This window comes from Chamaea fasciata, unplaced genomic scaffold, assembly GCF_029207755.1.
Source record: "Chamaea fasciata isolate MVZ Bird 193981 ecotype frontalis unplaced genomic scaffold, bChaFas1.0.hap1 SCAF_9, whole genome shotgun sequence".
Taxonomy (NCBI): domain Eukaryota; kingdom Metazoa; phylum Chordata; class Aves; order Passeriformes; family Sylviidae; genus Chamaea; species Chamaea fasciata.
In genome coordinates, this window is record NW_027094094.1 from 9,119,458 (window position 1) to 9,142,267 (window position 22,810).

A 22,810-nucleotide genomic window follows, 5' to 3' on the forward strand; every position below is an offset into this window, starting at 1 on the left:
GCATTTTCATTTAGCATCTAGTATGGATTATTAGGAGGAAGACCTTAAATTGGAGTAACTTGTACCAGCCCAAGGCTTTTTAAATGTCTCCAAAATGCAGTGGGTGCTTTTGTTCTCTCATAGGGTAGAGTTACATGTCAGCGGGGTTGAGAGGTTTGGAAAATCAGTTCCTGTAGCAGAAGTGGCACACAGAAGACCAATATAAGACCAATTTACACTTGAATTGCTATATATGTTTTATTGTTAAGGCAGTGCCATTCACCCTCCAAGCGTATCTATGCAGGGAAGCATCACTGTTCATTGTATCAACAAAAGTACTTTCCAGGCACTGCAGCAGGTGGCATCACAGGATTCAGCCCCAAGTTTCTTCAGATCTCAGTTGCACTGGATTTGCTCTCCCCAACTAACTTGCTCATTTTTGTGTCCAAAACCAGTTCTGGGATACATTTCTTCTTCCCTGTTTTGTTTTTATTTCTCCCCAGTCTCACCTGGGGAAAAAGATTAGGCCACTACTGACTTTCATGTCACATTGCTTTAAGGAAAGCATAGGAAGGATAGGCAACATCTTTGCTTATTGAAACATGCAGTTTCAGAGACTTACAAGCCTTTATAGCCTCACATTTCTGCCAAGCACAGTAAGTGGCACAATGGTTACCTGAAGATGTCAACATCTTTGGCCCCAGACTAGAAACAGAATTGGGTCAGTTGTTTTTACTAGTCAAAGCTAGAGCTGCCTAACAGCAGGGGGGAATCTTTTGATAAATGTTGCTTTCATTTTGGGATAGCTGACCAAGCGCATTAAAGAGGAAGAGGAAAAGCCACTAGCTGTCTGAACAAGATGGGGAAGACAATTTTTGTCTGCAGACAAAGAGAATTGGCCTAGGAAAGCTACAGCTACAGCTTCCCCATGTCGCATCCTTCTTAACACTGCCTTTTGAACTGCTAGAGCCAACTACTGCAGGGACATGGAGGAGCTCTCAGCAGAGACAGCACAGACTGATGGAAGACATAAGAAAGTTTTCATCTTGCTTAAATCACTTTCTAAAGCAGCAGCTTAACACAAGAAAATCACATCTTATTTCGTGTGGTAAATTCATTGTTTCAGCTCAGCCTAAGCTGAAGACAAGGAAAAGAAATTTGGGTAGAGGAGCAACTACACTACAGGGGCAAATCTGGGCTATGCCATATAACTGTGTCATGGCTGGAGCTGTGGCTGACCAGTGACAGCATAGGTAACAAGTTCATGTTCTGCAGCAATTGTGTTCTAGCTGTAGCCATATAGAGCCAGGCAGCTGACAATGTGGTTGCAGCAGAGCCACAAGTAATTCACACAGGCTTTAGTTTGATTGTGCAGTCTCAATTTATTGCATCGTATATCCTTAGGATTGACAGTTGAAGTTTTACACTTATTAGACTCTAATTCATAAGTGTAAATGTCTTCAACACTGCCATTTCATTTGAAAATGTGCAAAAACTGATCCAGTGCCTCCTAAAGAATCAACTGTGTTTGCTGTAGACAAATGTATTTTGCAAACCAGTTGATGCCAGATTACCCATTTTCATTATAAACAACTTATACCATGTGGTCCAGGACTAGGAACAGGAAATTCACTTCTGTGAATTGCTAAACAGATGTTAGCATGAATTCATACTGAGTTCAGTCTGATTGCAGATCAATCCACAAGAGGTCACAGTGCAGTTCATAGTTTCAGTAGGAAAACAAGGTTTGCTTTTGACAGTGAGAAGTGCATACGGCTGTCTTTTTAAGGCTGAGGTTCTTGCATGTTTTTGCATTTCAGTCACAGTCCAAGAAAGATGAAAGTTCTGGCTTTGCCTAGACAGTTGATGCTCAGTCCCACAGGATGTTAGCACTGCTAGTTGTTAGTTATACTACAGCCATCTTCATCCATAAGTCATTTTTCTCAAGTAGTAGAAACAAATAAATTTAAGTTCCTGTTCCCCTCCACTCAAGCCTGTCTTCACTATAGGCCATGTAGTGTCACAGATTTAGCTACTCCATGCAGTTTAAATTAAACTGGCCATTTATTCCTGAGCAGATGAATAGAGGGCCTCAATCTCCTTCTGGAAGAATTTAACAAGGTCTCCTCGCTTTGCCTTCAGTGTTGGTGTCAAGAGTCCATTTTCTACAGAGAACAACTCTGTGTGGATGTACAGGTCTTTAACCTATTGAAAGAAAACAATTTAGTGCATGACGCATAATTAGGACAATAGTTCTTCCCAGTTTCCTTGGGCAAGAATTCTGTCCCAGGAGATCCAGTGACTAAACTGGTTTTGGCTGACCCAGCAAGAGGGTGGAATTCCAGAACAGTCCCTACAGTCTGTTGTGAGCCTCCCTTCCATCCCTTGGCAATTGCTGCTGTTGCCCTTCACAGCCCCTTGGTGCAGGCAGCTATTGTTTCACTGACTGCTTCAATCGGGTGTCTGGGGCAGCTGCCTCAGGGCCCCTCCTGGCACAGGCATTAACAGGAATGAAGACTTCCAGGCACTGTGTTAGCAGTAGTGGTGCTAGTGACAAGCAGGATTTGAAAGTACTCACTTGTTCAAAGGACTTAAGGCCAGCCTCTCTCCCCAGCCTGATCATGTCATCTAAAATAGCTTTCTTCACTGCCTAGAAGAAACACAGCAGAAAGCAGAGTGGGTAAAGCTGTCATTCTGTAATGGCAGCTCAAAACCATAACTATTTGCCCAGTCAGAGAGAACTGAGGATGGCAAGAATACATATTTCAACATTCAAGATTTCTCATATTAAGGCCACTACAAAGTCATGTCTATCTTCTCATTGGAAAAGAAGCAGCAATAGCCCTTGAAACGAGACACCTATACTCAGTTCCAACTTTTGCTGTAAGGCTGCTTGCATGATTCACCCAGCATTAAACCAGTTCAAATTACTGAAAAGAGGTGGATAGAACTAAGTCAGAGCAATGTAGGATTGGACATAGAATTAAATTCTGTCTCTAACCCACTAAACACAAAGTCACTCACAGGGTTTTTGCAGAGCTCTTCAAAGGAACCTTTTACTCCCAGTTTTGCTGCAAATTCTGGAAGCATTTCAGCATCAGGAACCACTATACCTATTAGAAAAGACTGAAAACAAGTGGAAATAGTCAGGCTGAGACCAAGATAAGGCATACTAAATGTCTTTGTGAGCTTGCTTGTGGGCAGTTTCTATGACAAGTCACATGTACATCTCCAAGCATTTTCAGAGTTTCAAAGGTAGCTATGAGGATTTCCAAGTCACTGAGAGTTGTGACAGCAAGTAATTGAAGTAATGACACAGTTTGTTATGTGTGCTGAATGATTCAGCAATTACATTTGGCTAGTTTACAGATTGAAGATTGGCCTCTGCTAGCATAGGTAACACCTCCACGGCAAAGGAATGGAGAAACACTTCTGCTGTGCAGAAAGGCTGGGAGAATTGGGGTTGTTCAGCCTGAATAGAAGGCTCCAGGAAGACTTCTGTTGCCTTTCAAAACTAAAAGGGAGCTTGCAAGAAAGATGAGGACAAATTTTTAGTAGGGCTTTTGGCAATAAGGCAAGAAGTAATGGTTTTAAACTATAAGATAGTAAATTTATATTAAATACAAGGAATTTTCTGAAAGTGTGAGGGTGGTGAAACAATGGCAGAGGTTGCCCAGAGAGGTGGCAAATGCCCCATCCCTAGAAACATTCAAGGTTAGGCTGAATGGGGTTCTGAAAAACCTAATCTAGTCCCTGCTTGTTGCAGGGGGGACTTTTCTACGAATCTAAACTGCACAGAGCTGACCTGACATACTAATCCCACACAAGTTTGTAATTAGCCTTTGTAATTAGACCGAGCTTGCAACAATAGCAGTTGTCACTTGGGAAGTCTATAGGTCTGAGAACATCTTCCTATAAACACGGCTCTCTTAGGAACAGATTTTGTTCAAGGCCCCTTGTACGTACATACATATGTGCCCTGATCATCCAGAACTTGTTGTGGGAGGAAATCTTGCAGGATACTCACTCCTAGCATCACTTACCCTCAGGCTTTCCCCATGTACAAAGACCTGGGCTACAGCAGCACTTCTAATATAGACATTTTCTATCTTCTCTGGAGCAATGTATTCTCCTTGTGCAAGTTTAAATATATTCTTCTTCCTATCAATGATCTTCAGTGTTCCGTTCTGGAAGTTAAAAGTGTAGGTCATTAGTTCCAAGTCACTGTCTTGCTTATATAAGAGAAGATAAACAGACTTTGTTTTGTTGTATGAAAGGCACATCTGGAACGAGTCTAGAAACCACATGCTGGTCTTTGCTTTATAGAGAGAGAAGGGTTTGTCTAATTTTTCCAGTTAGCTTGGGACATGATTAGAGAGCTCCTTTATACTCCTCTGACAGAAACCAAGATGCCTTGTTATATCACTTCTACAGTGAAGACCAGTCTTAACTATGGGCCTAGCAGGTGTCATTTGATATCTTGTAACCTAATTGGTCTTTGGAGCTTTGCCTGGAGTTACCTAGTGACCCTACTGTGTAGAAAGTTTTGTCCTAGAATTCCGTCTTTAGAGATTACTGTGGAGTAACAGGAATTCACATGCAAGGGATGGTTTGTGTTAAGCAACTACTCACTGGCAGCCATTTCCCTATGTCTCCAGTGTGGAGCCACCCATCTTTATCGATTGCTTCTGCTGTCTTCTCAGGGTCTTTCAGATAACCCTTGAACACATTTGGTCCTTTAATGCAGACCTATAGCAAGTAGAGAACGCTGTTAGTCACCAAGTCTTATGTTTCAGTATTTCCTGACATGCACAGGAGATGGTACCTACCTCGCCTTCATTGTTAGAAGCAAAGTAGCTCATTTCTTCCACATCATCTAGTTTTATGATATTACAAGCCAGAGGGGCTCCAACATGGCCTAAGAGGGAAAAAAAAAGAAAAAAAAGACTGCAGTGATAGTAGATACTTACCGGGTTTCTTCACTGCTTTACCAAGAACCAGTATTGTTTATAGGAGTCTGGCATCAAATGTTCAAGCAAGTTGTTGCAATGCCATTTTCAGTCAGTTAATGTAGGACAAATAGCAGGTAAGTCTTGATGATTAGAGCATTGTTGGTGTAATCAACCACACCAGCCATGTGTGCCTCCTCAGGACCCCCTCTCGTAGATCCTGGTATTCATTTGGATTTCATCCTCATTATGCTCTGCAGTTACTGTTCACAAAGATGGTGACTTGAGTCTGAATTTAGAATATCCAGTACTGCTAAGATAAAAGCTAAATCTTCAAGGTCCTTCAGGAAAATAGTCAAGTATCATGTCTAATATTTTTGTGTAAAACGTGTCATTTAGGAGACAAACCTAGTTTCCTAAGGCCATTTGGGAAATCCCTATCCAGTTTGCTCAGCTCTCTCTATTCCTTTCCTGTATTCTGGGACAAAGTCTAAAGTGACCTATGACACTTTACACTGGGGCTCCTCATCTGGTTGAGTCAAGAATTTTAGTACCTATTCAGCAGACAGGTGACTGTTGCTACCAAGAATCACTTTGAGTACCCATGATTTAATTTTCATTAAACTAAAAGCATTAGAGCAGCTAGGCTTGAGCGCCCCTTTATGTGGGCAGCTCTGGGAGACTTTACAAGTCTCAGCTCCCATACCTGTTGTCCAGTCTCCAGGCATTGAGAAAGTGGATCCAGCTGAGCATTCAGTCTGGCCATAAGCTTCAAAGATCTGTGCAAGAAAGGATGAGTATTCCTTGAACATCAAGCCCTTGGTGTGAAAGGCCTCCGTTACAACTGTGCCCATGCTCAGGTCTTCTTAGGAAGGAAGCCAAAACAACCTTTGCCTTTAAGGTATCTTGATCTTATTGGTGTATGTTAAATGTTAAAGATGTTAAAGTTCACCTATCTGAACTTTGCTTCGGTCACCTCGTTTTCTGTTCTCAGATGTGCTACAATGGGAGCTCATTGACTGTCAGAATAAGCCACAAAACTCAGAGGCAGCTGCCTGACTTTGAGTGCTACATGTTCCTATTTCTGCTGCTCTATTCCTCTTCTCAGAGCCTAAAGCATAGTTTTTTGGTAGTGTAGTTTGAAGTGGGCCCTGCAGAATTTTTTTTTTCCTGTTACAGTTAACTCAGATGAAGCAGTCTGTAAATGCCCAAGACTGACATCATTTTCCCCAGGAGTAAGCTGAGCTGGACCCCAGCTATTATCACTCGTCACTCATTTGTGCATAGTCAAACAGGGCTTACTTTAAAAGAAAACTCAGCTTACCTGACAGCCTAATGCTGCTCTAAGAAATGCCAAGACAGAGGGAGATATAGGAGCTGCACCTGTCACCATGATACGCACTTTTCCACCCATGGTTTCCTACAAGTGAGAAAGAAGCGATCAGATCTTCCAATGTTACATTGCTTAGCTCCCTTACACTTGGAATAACTTACCTGAACTTTATTGAAGACTAGTTTGTCCCAAATGCTGTCATTTCGAATGATGCCCTGTTTTAATTCAGCCATCTTCATAAACACGGAAAAATTTAACAGGAAACGCTTTAGTGGGGTGTTTGCACCACTCTGGATCTGCAAGGAGAAGAACCAGTGACTCTTGGGTTTAACTGACATCTGTATATTTCATTCTTGCCTGGTTAAGAGGCACCAAATCTTACTTAGATGTTGTAGGGTCTGTCTTCACAACTGCAGTGTCTAGGACGTGACCCAAAAGGCATTACTAATTTCTTGTTACTGCTGAAGCACTACAGCCATAGCTTTGAGGAACAGGGATCCTTGATTCATTTGCATTACAAAAGTAAACAAAATTTTTGTCTCTTAACAGCAACAAACTTAGCGCAGCAGTGACTGGAAACGCTGTTCTTATACTCTCAGAACTCTTTCCATCTCCCCAGAAAGGATTCTAAAAAATTCTTCCTGCTAAGGGGTAATTAACTAGTGATGATATTATGACATATTCAGTATTATTTTGCATTTGTATACTTGTTTGGATAAATGAACACAAAGAAACTTAGCTAAAATTGCTCACGTACCTTGTCATATACTCTATTGAGCAGTCTTGGTACAACTGGAAATAGTGTTGGCTTCAAGGTTTTCATGTCATCTGTTAGCAGCTTGATATCTCCTTGGAAGAAGCCTACTTTTGCTCCACAGCTGTACACCACGGTCTAAAAATTGACCAGACAAACCTTAGTCAAGAAGAATTCCTAGCTTCACTAGCCATTATTATTAGCCTATGAAAAGCAGCATGATTTCCAATGCCCAGTTATGACAAAATAAAGTTATTGTGTGAATAGGTTTTGAGGACATACAGATTGATAAAATGTCTTTTACTATAATTTGATTTATAAAAGCTCAGATATATATATATCTGTACATACCTGTACAACTCTCTCAAACATGTGAGCCAGGGGAAGGTAGGAAATGGCAACATCTGAACTTGTACACTCAACTGTGTTCTAGAGGGAAAGGAAGTAGAAGTAGGTTAGCCTTTTCTATGCCTGCTTGTGTTACTTTTAAGTAGAAAGTAAATAAAATTTGGATCAATTTGAGTACTTTGAGACAGACACTTCCAATGACTGAAGCAACTCAGGCACAGGCTCATCCATCACCTCCTCAAGATTTTCAGCTGTCACTCAAAATTAGTTTTATGTTTTGGCAAGACTTGAAATAGTACTATTGTATTTAGGACTGACTCATTCTAGAATAACTTCTGTGTAGAAGTTCTTGTTCAATTCAAACCAAGTTTCTTGCAGTAGTATTTTCTCATTGAAAAAGGGGCACTTAGGAAAACATCAATTTCTGAGAGTGAATGGATTACAGAAAATGCCCACATTAAAGCTGGTTTCATGACTGAGGAACGTATCCCGGAGAGTAGCTTACCTCTGTGCATCTAAGGAAGGCAGCAGCATTTGAGACAACATTCTGATGTGTCAGCATGGCTCCTTTAGGGTTACCTTTGGAGAGATCAAGCAAGGTGAGCTGTTGCTCTGACTGCTTCTGCTGGCAGTTTCCCATGTCTTCTTTGGCTCAGTTTTAACTATCTCAGTACTAACCTCAGTCCCAGCAGTTATTGTAAGAGATCACAAATATGCCTCATCTTGACTGCTTTCAGCTATGGGTATTACATAAAGGAGATGGCTACTGAAACAGCAGAGGAATTGGGAGTAGCATAGAGAATGCTCAAACAAGATTTTTTGTTTTGGCCCCTATGGATCAAAATACACAGTTGAACAACCAATCTCTTGAACATCAAGGCTGCATTTTTCATACGGTAAGACAACATGAATTTGGCTTTTCATGTCCCCAGTTCTAAGAAGCTTTATCATGTGCACTTGACTTGTAGTGACAGTATCCCAAGTAAAACTGCAAGAGTGGTTTGACATTGCTCTAATTTACTGGTATACTTCCGTATTCTTAGGATCTCTTTATTTTTGTTCAGGGAAGCTGCATGGGAAGGGTCTTTCAATATATAAACCACCACTTACTTACCTGTGGTTCCACTTGTAAAACACACAACAGAAAGATCTTCAGGCTTAGGAGGCTAGAGAGAAAAAGTCATATAAAGTCAGTGTGAGGATTGTGATGGTTATCTGTAATTACATACAATTCCTAATTGTGATGACTCAGGAATTCTGGCTCACAAAAAAAAATCTGCCAGCCTCCTCTACTAGCATCATAGCAAGATGTCTTTCCAGAGACTAGTTTTGCAAGTCTATAGCTGTTTCATAGAGATACTTACAACTGGTTCTCTGATGTTGTTTTTTCCCAGCTCCTGTGTTAGAGAAAAAACACAGCTTAACAGATGTGCACAATAGATTAATAGATAATTGCATTTCAAATGCAACACCTGTTTTACTACTTTGCCTCTTGATACTCGGTCTCATTCAAACAGAAACCTCTTCCTGAGTCCAATACACATAACTCTGAAAAACCGTCTGGTGCAGGTGTGGAGAGAACACATCTGAATGTGTAGAAAGTGATCAGAACTATTTAAGGAATTTGGAAGTCCTGAGTGGAGAGGTTTTCTACATTTATTTACATGTATGCAAGCTTAAGCCTAGTATTGGGATATCTAAGCAGCCAGTAATTTGTAGTTACAGTTCCAATTAGACTCAACTGCCAGCTTAGAAGCCTGATAAATCCTGTTACAACAGTATCATGAATTAAGCTAAGCAAGTCTTGGCTGTTCACAACACATGGGCACAACTTTAGTCAATGGTTTGAGCTCTGCAACTCCCTTTAGCTGAAGATGCCAAGTTTCAGAATGACTGCTCATCAAGATGTCAGGTACAGGCATGACAGCTGGGTAATTAACTTACATTAAAGTGTCATTGCTGTGACAGATCAAGATGTTTAGCTGGCAAGGTATTCCAGGAGCCTTTAGCCACCTACCTCAACCTCCTGCAGTGACAGAATTTCAATTCCCACTTTATCTCCTCTGTCCTTGAGCTCTTTATCAAAGAGATCCATGAGAACAATAATCTTCAGACACGGTGTCTTTTTGTCCTCACAGTTCTTAAGCAAGACCTCTGCCTTCGCAGGCGTGTCACAGATCACCACATTTATATCAGCTACAGAAAAGAAATTATCAGAAATCTATTTAGAAAACATGAGGCCAGTGACAGCTCAGCAGCACATACTTTTAGAACATACCATTGGTTTCATGCCATTTGCACTTGTTCATATGGATTCAGTAGCTGTCTTACGGGTGTTAAGAAGGTTCCTTCTACCATACTCCACTGACTGGGCAAACCTGATATTCTGTCAATATAAAGTGAGGAGCTGAAGAGAAATATCTTTGCTCACAGTCAAGATGGGCATTGAAACTTTTGGTATTGCCAGGATATTGTTTAGGTTTAGCAATCTTCCTTAAATCTAAAGAAATTAAGGCCCAATTGAAAGAAGTAGCTAAAATTCTTGAGTTAATACTTCAGCTTCCCTGGAGATGCAGTTACAAAAGCCTTTTCCTTTTAGTCAGAAGAGGAACTGGATTTGCCTGAGCCTGACAGTGCCCAGTTGGACTGGTAAATCACAGCTCTGTAATCCCAAGACAAGACCTGTTTCCAAGGTTCACCACCATAACTCTTAAAGGGATTTTGTTTGGCAAATTGTGTTTATGGGATGGATCCCAGATCAGTGTAACAATAGTGGATAATTGTTTCCCTCATATCTCTCCTAAGACTGGGGGAAGAAAGTCTGAAGATTTATTTAACTTCCTTGCCAGTTTCTTCCATGACGGCCTGCTAGATGTTGTTTCTGTAGAACATGCAATAACCAGATAGATTAAACAGATTTAGGCATATCCTGACCCTTCCCTCCTCCACTCTTTTCACTCTACAACTTTAAATCAGACGCACAGATCTAGTCTTAATTTACATGCAAAGTCTGTCTACATTGTCTGATTAGCAGTGTGGAAGTTCAAGATTGCAAAATCTCAAATAGAAAATAGTTGAGCACTCTGATTGTGAATGGTCCACGGGATCTAGCAGATCCTTCAGTGGTCTTGCAATCAAGATACTAGGAGACATAGGAAGCCCAGTGGATTCTTCCAGTCATTGAACCATGTGCCCTGCAAAGCAGCTTCACTAAGAAATTAAGAGTCTGTAAGAGCAATAAGGTTAAAGCCATTCTGATTTTTGCAAATTTCCTTGAACTTAGCCCTCCCAAAACAAAGTTTCCTAGAAAAATCCTTATGAAAGAGTGGAAGTCAATATTTACCTTTGTTAACAATGTATACAATGGCCTCTGGTCCCAGAGTGTCATAAAGTGGAACAGCAACCATCGAGTAGGTGTAGCAGGCATACTCTGAAATGATCCACTGAAAAGAGAAAACAGCACAACTAAGAAAAACTAGAAGCCCTCAAGACAGGATTGCCTACAGACTTTTCATACAGCTTGACAAGCCCATGCACATGGCAGTGGGGGGCTATGGAAGGAGCACATCCATGAGAGTAAGAGTTGTGAGAGGTCATAGTATTACATGCTTGGAATGGTATGTGCTCAGTCAGTAAAAAGGGAATTGGGAAGGAAAAAGTTACGATTGTTCCTCACGTGGCCTGAAGCTATTTAAATACAGACTCTCCTCTCACCCCAAGGTGTCAGAATAGTGTGGGAAAGAATACACAATTTGTTGCTTACCTCTGGCCTATTCTGAGCAAAAATGCCAATAAATTGTTTTGATGATGGTTGGCATCCTTTTTGCAGAAGCCCTGATCCCAGGTATTTAGTTCTGTCCGAAACCTGCAAGACAGTTATTCCCCCACTTCAGTGTTACAAGGCAGTATCCCAAATTAATCCATCTGTCATTTACAATACTCACCTGTTTATATGTCAGCCACTGATAAGGTTGCTTGGGTTTCCTGTAGCCTAGGCAGTCACCATTTCCTAATCAAAGAGTTCAGAAAAGCAATTTCAAAGCTCAGTACTAAAGTTGCATAACACTACAATAGAAACACTTGAAGTGGGAAATGTTTTCTCTCGGACACTCAGGTAACTGCATGAAGAGCAGGTCAGTGTCCAGAGTTAAGCACTTTGCCCAAACCAAGATTGTAAGATTCTTAGCTTTATCCTTACAAGCAGTACTTCTAATATCTGGTGATATTTTTTCCATTGCACAACCCATGTGAGGTTGAAATAGCTTGCAAACCATCACATATTTCCACACATAGGATTTGTGAAGTGATGTACAAATTCCGATCAGTTGTAAACAGGCAGTAATTTCACAGGAAAACTCACATCATAAGACAAAGGAAAGGTGTTTCCCCCCCCAATTCCTCTGATGCTTTGTATCTGCTGACTCTTGACTGAACTCTACCATCTTCAGCTTCTGATGTTTGTTCCTGCCCAGTCTGCCAAACAAGACTAATGCTAAATTGGGACAGGGAGAAATATGGTCACTTGTCTCTCCACCCCACAGAAGGCTAGAAGAGCTTTTGCTAGCCTGCATTATTACCACAGCCAAAACACAAGGAAAAGGATCTTGGTAAAATTTTGTCTACTTGTGATAGACAAGTACTAACTACCAGATGCAAAGCATACCAGAAATATTCACGCCTCTCTGGAAAACTTCATACAGGGTTTTAGCATCTTCAAAGTAATAAGAAAGCAGGTTGTTATCTGTCAAGAGTGCACCTCTTCTGGCTCCTCCCTAGAAACAGAGCATGGTTATGAAACAGTGCAGAACACATGAAATGTCATTTATTCCTCAGACATTCTCTCATCAATCCCCTTTAAAGCATTTCAGTAGCATTGTATTGTTAAGGAAGTCCTTTTCCTTTCATGATTTTGATCTACTCAATCACATGCAGAGGAATTTTTTAGATGGCCCACATTAACATTCAGTTACAGGTCACTGAGAGGCCTTGACTGAGGGCTACCACTTGCCTTATTACATGAAGTTTAGCACCAGTTTCAAAGCTGATGCAGTGCATTGAAAATACAGGAAAAAGTCAGTGACAGCCAAAGCTATCTGGTAAAAATACCACCTAACCCTAGTTGGAAGGAGCTGCCGTTTCTCATCTTAGCAGCTTAAGGCTTCCCTTCTCTCCACCATGGTCTTGAGTTGTGCACCTGGGAGAGAAGGCTGTGCACATTGGACAGGAGAGTTTCCACTGACACTCAAGGTCAGAATGGATCAGTATTCAAATTAAACTCCAAAACAGACCATGCCCACAAGCAGAGAAAGCATTACCTCAATTCCTATTGACTGCTTGTTCAAGTCAACAGGAGGTAAAAGGGGTTTTGGCCTGCTTATCACCCACAGGAAGAGGACACTTCCAAATGCAATGAGACTGATCAATGCTGGTGTTGGGAGCGGTGAGAACAATACTTGAAGTATCCAGATCATTGTGCTGGATCAGTGGAGCCAGAGCTGAACCTGAAACAAACAGGAGGTTTAGTAGATTTGAGGTAGAAGTTTTAATTACCTATGAGCCATGGTTACTTAAGTAGCTTGTTAAACAATACTGCAAATCGTTTCAGCAGTTTGCCCCTGGAGAGTCCTGGTACAACAGTGAAGCACACTTATGCAATGTTTTAAGCCCCTTAAGAGATCTTAAGTCACCTGTCCCTATAAATCTTAATCTATGCTGCATCCACCTCCACAAAAAGCTGAAGCCTGATGAAGTCAGACAAGGAACAGATTCTTTCCATCCTTAAGTAAAAAAATCTGCCTGGAGAAAACCAGTATATAATTTCCTAAATCTATCTCCCCAAATATAACTAAAAAAACTATGGTTCAATGATGTGAACTGTGGAAGTAAGAAAATTCCTCAGTATTGTAAGTGTTCAGTAGGAAATGGTTTTGCTGAAATAGGAAGTGTTTTGATAAATTACGTTTGATACACCTACATATATGTCTGCAGGACAAACAGTTTATTCATTGTCAGCTACTTTTACTGGTCATGCTAGACAAATATTTCAGAGGGTGACAGTGTGGTCAGCCAAAAAAAACAGCACAAATCAAAACTGTGGAAGTTGTTTTTCACTAGGAAGTGGTGACCTGGAAGTCAATGTGTGCAATGCAAGTCTAGCTGGGAAATACAGAAACAATTCTGTTGCTTGCATTCCCTGATTTATCTTCTGTCAAGGGCAGGGAAGCAAAATCTGAGAATGCAGACTTTCTTACAAAACACAGAGACCTGAACTTTATTCCTTAGAAACAAATACTTTTATCTCCAAAATGTTCTGATGTGTTTTAAGATTGAATTGCCAAGAGAAAGGACTGCTTTTTGTCTGAATCAACTCAGATCTCAGCAACTTGTAATTGCTAATGTCTAAATATCTATGCAGGACACACCACCTCACACTTTGCAAGATGAATAACAACACTCTTTCAAAGGAATCCCAAAAGAACCACAAAAGAATCAAAGGAACCCCATCAGTAGATAATATGTTAGCTATCAACTAAACCCCTGTACAAGAAGAATACCAGGAGTCCTGTCACAATGATTTCCAGTTACCCTTTAACTATAATTCCAATGAAGTTGAAGGTATTTTACAAGCCGTTAGTAAGTTCAGCCAGGACCTGAAGTCAGAATTTGGGTCTCTGAGCCCAGACTGATCAGTTAGATTACCTGAATCTGTTTTACGGTTTTGTACTTTCCAGTGGCAGTGTTAATCAGCAATGCTGGTGTGTTCCCTAGTGATAAAAGGCATGCTATGCCTGCTCAGCATCTGGATAAGAAATGGTACCTCAAGGCTTTTCAGCAAGTCCAGGCTGCCAGATGCAAATCAGCTACATATCTGAGAAATACCAACTCCCTAGCCCTCTTTTTTCTCTAAACCTTAGATGCCACATGCCCTTCAAACTCCTGACCTTGGCTTCATATACTGAGAGTCCAAAAAGATTGTGCTACAGCCAGAAAGGCAGGAACTGCCCTTGGGACTCTACTGATGGGCAATTCCAATCACTGGGCATATTAAACCTAAGTAAGGACAAACCTGCTTGTACCACAGCATATCACCCATCTCCCCACCCTTCCTTTGGGCCTTTATCAATTGAGTCTGGATTAAAAAAAAATAAAAAACAGGAGCTAAATCCAGGTCTGCTGATCAAGTTTACATTCAGGGCAAAGCAACTCAGCAGTTTAGGTTTAGCACTGCTCTGTTTGGAAGACTGACGGTTATTAACAAAATTAATTTGGTAATCAGCTGCTCTTGACACTATATATATCTGGCCCACTACTGGAGCAGTTAGCAAGCAGCTTTCTCTAGTGATTAAACTGCTTATGGTTTGTGGTTTATACTTCCTCTTGCATTAACGTGAGCCAGACACTTTTGTATAGCATGAGCACTGAGGCAGCTAGGTAAAGGCATCTCCATTCTCCGTCATGAGCGGTTGGATATACCAACTTTATTCCTTTTGCTCAGAGCCCACTACTAAATCCAAGTGACAGAGGAAATCACATTTGCACCATTTGTATGTTGGAAGCTTTCTAGACTGACACATCTATTTTCAAATCTTTTTAGAGTGATGCCAGAATACTCATGTTAGAACTCCCCTTAATATTGATTACTAGCAATTAATTTGGGCACTTTTCCAGTCTTTTTCCATGCCCAGGTGGCCAGAAGGAATTTTCACTCAGTGCATTTCACATGATTCTTCCCTGGTAATTAAATTCTTCAACCAGCAGTGAGAGACTAGAGCTACATGCAGGTAACCAGAGAGACCATAGGTCTGTACAGCTGCGCCAGTTTTATTGCCTGAAGTGTGCTCTCATCTGCTTATTTTAATAGTACTTTTAAGGTGATTTCTCAGAAACCATGAATGATTGGTTGTTTTTAGAGTATCATGCAAGATGTAAGAAACAAAACTATCTTACTTACGGCACCAAGTCCTCTTCTTTAACTTATTTATATGGCTTACCATTAACACTGTCTGACTAGGTCAGACAGATCAGAGCAGTTGTCACAAATAGCTACTGTCACTTACATGAACTTATTTGACAGAAAATTTACTAAAGACATTTGTCTGACCTTTTTGTGATAAGGATCAGAGAACCCAGTAACCCCAAATGCTCCATGCAGCGGTAGATAAGTCACTGAAAATTTTTCCATCAGAGTATTTTTTTGTTCTCACTGACTCCCATGCAAAGTAGTTTGTACCAAGACATCTAGGAGGACTGAACATCACGCCCTGAAGGATATGATTTTTTTTGCTTGGAGCAAAGAACTCAAAGTGAACAGAGTGAACACCTAATCAAGAAATGATCATTAAATGCAGCAAAACTTTTGCCTTCAGGTTCTGAATTGATTCCACAGGTCTCTCGCATAAAAAGAGAGAAAGAAAGATCAGGCAGTAATTTAATCCCACTGTAGCCCACCCAGTATCCCTATAGCTGGTCAAGGATGATATTCAGTTATATTTGAATGATTTTTTAATTTAAAGAAAGACCTGTTGAAAAGTTTCTCTAAAGTCTGGGAAGTATTATTTGCTCATCAGCTTCTAGGGTTTGGTGGGAGTTTTTAGGAAATGTCTTCCTTAGCCCACTTACAGCCCTGACTGAGACTACATATGCAGGACTTTGCATATACACCCTTTAAAGATAGAGAGGTTTGTGTTGTGTAAAAAAAAGCACAGATGCACAAAAACACAGATCTAGGTAATACAAAACAAAATGCTTTTCATATCTGAAAAACTATTGTCAACTTCCTTACTTTATTAATAGAATATTGTCAGTGTTTTCTTTTATTTTCCAATACTGTTTCCACGAATGGGCTTTAGTCTCTTCTATCAATGCACATAGGATGTGTTCTTCAAGCTGTGGCAAGAGATTATGAGCAAATTTGTCTCAATTCACAGAATTGGGACAGTTGTTTCCTATGCCTAGAGCTTTAAATTTTTCAATCCAAGTAGCTGTTAATTTATCACCTCTGGTATCATCCAAATGCTACTTAATCCTTCTGCTCTCAAAGCAGAAAAGCCAGAGAGACGACAGCAATCTGTACTCCATAGATCTTCCGATCCATGGTAAGAGAACAACTGCAGCCTAGATCTGTGCTATGGAACAGCTACAACCAGAGTTTAACCCACAAATCCAAGTGCCCTGTGCATTTATAACACCTAATCTATATCAGCTTAGTGAAAACTCGGTGCAGAACAAGACAAAACCAGAGCATTTTGGACAGACACCAGCTTCCGCTGCAGGGTAAGTCTGAGTACCAGCTGCTTTTTAAACATCAAAGGGGTCAGAGGTGGAATGTCTGAAACCCTTGAGTTCTGAAGGCTCAGCTCCCAAGGATACAAAATGCCCAGGGTGTCTCAAACCACCTCTTAAGCCTCTTGTGCAATCAGATGCTGGACAACTGAAAGTGTACTTAGGTTGTCTGCCCTGATCAATGGTCAGGGATAAGATGCACTAAGGTCCAGAGTCAAAGGCTTCTTTTTTATCAGAAGAGATTACAGTGATACCATTTACAGCCTTCCGTTCAGGAGTACACATTCTCATTTCTACTGTACCTCCCCGTTTACAACTATTCCTTCATTACCTGGAAGGAATTAAAGTTACTCTCTATGCTCTCCATGTGAGGAGATTCTCTCCACTGGAAAGTGGCTGATCTTTGTGTCATCTCCATTGCAAGAGTTCAATATGGACAACAAAGCAACCTCTGATACCTGCACAGTTTTGGAAGCAACGATCTGCACTGCCTGGAAGAATGTCTTCTGGAGTTATGTGCTTTGTATCAAGTTTGCCTAAGCTTTTGACCTGATCATGACATCTTTTTTTCTCAGCATTAGTAAAGTAACACTGTTTACAAGCAGGAAAATGGGAGTACAGCCACCTACACTAATTAGTTACTTAACCACCAGTAGCTCACTCTTTCCATTTGCTTACGCAGTGCAGGTCTTGCCTGGTGTCATCCTGCAGATGTGAGCCACTTTGCCAGTTCTTACACCTTGGAAACTTTGTATTACATATTCCTCCTTGATGCAGCTGAAGTCTTGTGTTCCACAGGGTTTAGGGTCGTCTAGCTTTGAGCATCCAGAGAAAAATTAAAGCACAAAAGCTCAGCAGTGACTTCTGAGCAGAGCCATGCAAAAAATGAAGCAAAATGCTCAGTAACCTGCAATAAACCCAGGATATGCTTCAGTGAGGCTTTGCTTTTGGAGTACCTCTTCAGAGAGTCAGAGCCAAACAGTTCAAGCACCTTTTGATCATAGCTGAGAAACACTCTGCTAGAGGGTGGGAAAGGACAAGGCTCAGTAACTTATTTTCAGGAAGTAGAGTGCTGTGGTTTCTGAGCCTTGCTGATGAAACCTATTGAATTCAAGCTTTCAGTATATTTAAATAGAAAGGCCATTTTTAAAATAAGGAATTTTACTGTATTGGACATTACTGCCTCTCCATCAGTAGTGCAACCACATCATGACACCACTTAGTACTAAAGGTTATTTTCTCAGACAAATTGAATAGCCAAGCTTTCATATAGTGTTTACATCAGATTTTCTCCTTGAAATTACATACTCAGAAACAAGCTCAACTGGCCCTTTGAGGTTTTGACAAATTTAAAATATAGTCAGTATAGCAGGTTCTGTGACTGTTTGTCCTATTGGATAATACAGGCTCACTTCTTGCAAAACATTCATGCATCAATACTATATTAATAGGAAGTTTTCTCTAGTGATAGGACATGGTATTAAGAGCAAGGACTAAACCTTGATTTGAAAATTCACATGGGACTCCTAAGAAAAGTAGCATATTATCACTAGGCACCTTAGCCACACAGAGAAAAGGTGGCACTTAAAGTTTCTAGATATTAATGTCCATTATTTCATATTATCACAGCACCCCTATTATGAAGAACAAAGAACAAAGACATATCTGAATTTAACTCAACCCAAGGTCCACATTTAACTGATAGCACACTACCAGAGATTTCTTAGGAGGCTCCTGAAAAACTCATTATCTTGAACCCTGCATCTAATCACTGCACTTGCACCTTGGATTTAGTAAAGCCCATGTGAGTAACAACAAGCAAACTCATGAGCAATAAAACAAATACAGTAAAACTTCATTACTTACACAGAAAATATGGCAGAGCACGTATAGAGGTGAGAACTAGTGAGTCAAGGCACCTACCATTTTGAATATAGGGTAGGAAATCAACCTCTTCTCCTTAAGTAAAAGGGAGCCTTAGTAGCACAGTACAAAACCAACATCAATTAGGTAGTACTCATGTTAAAAACTGCAGCCAGTTTCCTGTCCCCAGTTTAAATAAATCGGCAAGCAGAAAAGGACGTTGGGAGGGGAGGTTTAAAGGGGAGGAACTTTAATGGAGGAACTGGAGTGATTAAAAAAAACAAAACAAAACAAAGAAGAGCCCCAACAACTCACGCACACAAGAGGAAGTCAGTGAGCTTTTTTGTTTGTTAATGAAAACAGCTCGTAGTTGATCTAAATGAATTGTAAACCAAAACATTTTGAAATTATACTTAAAGATTTTTCTTTCTCATCTGCTATTATCTTCTCTATGTATAAGGCTGTTTTCTCAACAACAGCAATTTTCTCTCTACAGCTGCATATATGTTAGGGTGAGCAGAGCTTTGTAACACCAGCAAAGGGTTTTGACTACAGCATTTCTCATAAACTGCTGCAATGGACTTGCTGGTGGGCTGGATTTCTGCTGATAGTTTTGTTTTATTTGGTTAGGGTGTTAGGCTTCTTGTTGCCGTTGTTGGGTTTTTTCCTTTTTTTTTTTCTTTTTTTTTTTTCCCCAAAAGCTACCTAATTCTTTTTGTTCTGTTATAGATAGACATAGGTGCAATTATTTGGACAAGGTAACAGTGAATCATGTTTCAAGCTGCAGTTTTGTTTCCTGCTATGACTGGGATTTTTTTATGATGTCCCAGTTTCATTTCTTTGTTTAAAAGTTTATAGCTGTTGCAGTTTCCCTTTTGCTCTTCAATACTTGTCTAATATAACTGGAATTTTGCTGTAGGTTTAGAGGTATGGGATGACAGTAATTTCACCTATATCTCATCTTTATTGCCTTAACCTCAGATTTTAGAATTGTTTTCTCCACTTGGGAGTTTCCCCATCTGACAGTTTTCCTATGCTGCATGATTTCAGAATAAACTGCTTACCTAGACAAACCATAAAGCTGAGATGGAATTAACATTAAGCATGTACTTGCATCCAAAATACAACCTGTACTGGACCTTGGCTTGCTAAAACACGGAGCCCCTGCTAATTGCAATTATGTTTTTATTGCTGCTGTAAACTTTATACTATTCAGGTAAAGCTAATTTACATGTAGTTGTGGCATTATTTAGCCACGTAGGTATCTTTTAGATAAACTGAGGGTTGATTCACTGATTTTCCTGTAAGCTATGCATGAAAAAGAAATAGCTTTTTCTTCATGAAACTCCTCTGCCTTTGGCTTTGCCTTCCCAGGCCTGTTCCTGTGGCATTTCAGAGAGGCTATGAGCTTCAGCTTTAATAGTGCCTATCAGGGGGTATTTGTACTTATAGAAAGAAGACAAAGCCAGGCTCCCAGCCCAGCCAGTTCCATTATCTCCTGCTCTGTGTAGCTCTCTTAGCATTTTCCCTCTTCAGATATCTGGCCTCGAGCTGTTATTTTTGCAGGAGCATGAGGAAAAGCAGTGAGTTTGCCCTGTCTTTGGGTAGCAGTGCTGTGTATCTCAGGTGCATTGGCTTTGCTGCAGAGTGGGAGAACATTCCCACAGCACGGTCCTACCTGGCCTGCCAGGAGCCCAGAATGTGATGCAGAACTCCACAAGCTGGTCAGGCGACACTCTACTGCCTGGGCTCAAGTGGGTGTCACAGCTCCAACAAAAATGGATTAAAGGATGCATATAGGAAAGCTTCTCCTTAATGATCATTTCTGTTCAATGCTCATAAATTAGAATACAGCTGACACTCTTCCCCTGATACACATAACAAATGACATGCAAGTGTTGAGGCTTTTAATTTTTCATAACTGATCTGAATAAACTCCAGATTTTAGAAAGGCACAGATCTTTTTTTTGCTTTTAATTTTCTGTGAAAATCAAAGCAGAGTTATGAATCTCAGCCTTTGCTTCTCTTTGTGCATATATATAAATTTTACACCTGCATCCCTCATAGCCATTAGTGACTTAAAATGAGCAGTAGGTAGCTTATGTATATGAGGAGTTCAGGTTGTTTAGTTTCTGTTGTCACTGTCAAAAAGGTTTTGCATAGAGGATGAATCAGGTGAGGTTTTGTAACAAACCTTAAGATCATGACACAACATGAGCTTTTGTTTTCCAAAGATGCCAAAAGAATCTTTCTACATATAGCAAATAGCAGAGGAAATAAATAAATAAAGGGAAGGCATTGGCTCCATGTACCCTTTTCTCTGTTGCACCTTCAAAACCTGGATTTAAATTTTGTGAGTCTGTGAGAGGTGTGAACTCATTTTATTTGAATGATTTTTGAATTCCAGTTTGTTTTCTTAATGTTATAAACATAATTCTTTATTGCTCTGTTCTGCTTTTCAAGGACTGTGTCCAGCTTTGTAAAGCAGAATAACTGCACTGGAACATAAATGATCTTCTCAGAGCACAAGCGGGTTCCACAGGAAAGGAGGTATGGAAAGGACATGAGCTTAGGACTTGGAAGAGCAGCATGCTTTTTTGTCAGTTCTCTTGCTTGCAGCTGGATTTCAGGTTGATCTTTGTCTCCATCATCCTCTCTGTACACAAGCAAGAGCTTGGAGAAGGCTCCATCTCTATAATAGCTAGAACAAGCATTGTACCAAGGCAATGGCAACAGTCTGCGGTGCCATACCGGGGATTATAAGGCATTATAGCCAGCTTCTATGTTCTTAGCTAGGGATTCAGCTAGATTCTATTGTATTAAATGTTGCCAATAAGTTTGTGCAGATAAATGATCTAGCATATTGCAACCTTTTAGTGCTTGCAATGCTGTGGAAACAAATATTCTTATATTTTTGAAACCTGGTTTAAGCATTAGTCTGAATAGGAGCCTGGCACTGCTGCTTTGTGCACTGTATCTTTAAATAGGCATAACTAACAAACTGATAAGAAAATGGCTTCAGCCTGGACTGTAGACAGGTTTCTACTTCCAGCCAGTCTATAGCAACAGGGAGTTCAGGTGGCTGCTCTCATTCAAGCTGTGATTTCCCTGTATGCCACCCCTGAGCCCAGACTTGCTCCTTTAATAACATGCAGCCAGTTATGCAGCTGTTGCCTTTAACAGCAGACAGGGTGATAAGAAGGGTGCAATGGATCCTGGTATTGCAGCAAATTGAGGTTATTATCCCACTTGCAATACTTCTCTGCAGGAGCAGGAAGCGCAGTACTTAGGAAACACGGGCTCTGACTAGGAGGGATTTGCTTACCTTCCTTCAGTGCAGGAGGAGGGTGGAGGGGCTGGTACAGCTTGCTTCCTTTGCTGCTTTACAACTCCCAAGGGGTGTTCTAGGGTTGGTTCTTCCCCAGCTCCAGTGGTGCTTCCCCAGCTCCCGTGGCAGGACTAAGCCCCAAATCATCAGAGTGTGGCTTTAATAAACAGGCGACACTGCACCCAGGTAACCTTTGAACCTGCCTTGCAACAGGTTCAAAGGTAAAAAAAAAAAAAAAAAAAAAATATTCCTGATCAAATATAAAGAGCAATTTTGGCTGGTTAGAAATGTTAAACATACAAGTCTTGCACAACACTGTTAGAAGAGAGCAGCTCATTGTGAAAACTAACCCCAGCCCAGTGAAAGCTGCAGCCCTGGGTTTTTCATAGAGCTCTCATTTACTCTGAGTGTGCACAGGGCACTGAATAAATCTTGCTTCACTGAGAAAAGGTGCCTCTCAGACTGCACTTCGAGCAAGCAAGCATATTCCAATATTCCTCACCAGATGCTTTGTGTAGAGTCCTGTCCTGAGCACGTCTAGCCATTGAAGCATGGGTTTCCCTTGCAGCTCCAGGGGTCTGTGAAGAAGCCTATCCTTTGGGGTCAGGGCTCTCAGGGATGTACGGCGGGCTGGTGATCTCACCGTGGTGCACCTTCCCTTTTGACGCTGTGCAGAAGTTAGTGCACTTGCTCAACTGCCAAGTTGGCCAAGCCTGTTCTGTGAGAGATTTCTTGTGTTGATTTAAACAGCTGTGGTTTTGGTGGGTTTTTGCCTTCTTTTATCTCTGAAATGGGAATAAGAGAGTGCTTGTGCTTAATGCTGCTTGAGAGAGACAGTTGTGAGGTGAGGAATGCAGGCTGGGCTAGCAAGTGGAGCTTCCTGGCTTTGCTTCTAAAGGCTGTGGATATGATCTTTGAAGACATTTTCTGCACATGATCCAAGAGATAGGGCTAAATAGCAAAGTCCTTTCAGC

At 40.8% G+C, this 22,810-nt stretch overlaps 1 protein-coding gene across 2 annotated transcripts; it reads right to left on the reverse strand.

The window, feature by feature from the left end:
- Positions 1 to 226: 226 nt before the first annotated feature.
- On the reverse strand, positions 227 to 21,949 carry ACSL5 (acyl-CoA synthetase long chain family member 5). Of its 2 annotated transcripts, none has more exons than XM_066190926.1 (21): positions 21,834 to 21,949; positions 12,679 to 12,864; positions 12,027 to 12,135; positions 11,308 to 11,372; positions 11,127 to 11,228; positions 10,707 to 10,806; positions 9,381 to 9,559; positions 8,728 to 8,760; positions 8,478 to 8,529; positions 7,869 to 7,942; positions 7,367 to 7,444; positions 7,019 to 7,153; positions 6,423 to 6,557; positions 6,253 to 6,348; positions 5,635 to 5,707; positions 4,809 to 4,897; positions 4,612 to 4,728; positions 4,023 to 4,166; positions 3,004 to 3,105; positions 2,558 to 2,629; positions 227 to 2,184 (listed from the first exon to the last, which is right to left on the reverse strand). In XM_066190926.1, the coding sequence occupies exons 2-21, from the start codon at positions 12,832 to 12,834 to the stop codon at positions 2,044 to 2,046; spliced, it is 2,052 nt and encodes a 683-aa protein (XP_066047023.1). In that variant the 5' UTR covers positions 12,835 to 12,864; positions 21,834 to 21,949; the 3' UTR covers positions 227 to 2,043. The 2 variants fall into 2 exon arrangements, with proteins under 2 accessions (XP_066047023.1, XP_066047024.1); XM_066190927.1 differs by lacking the exon at positions 21,834 to 21,949 and adding an exon at positions 18,569 to 19,909.
- Positions 21,950 to 22,810: the final 861 nt, after the last annotated feature.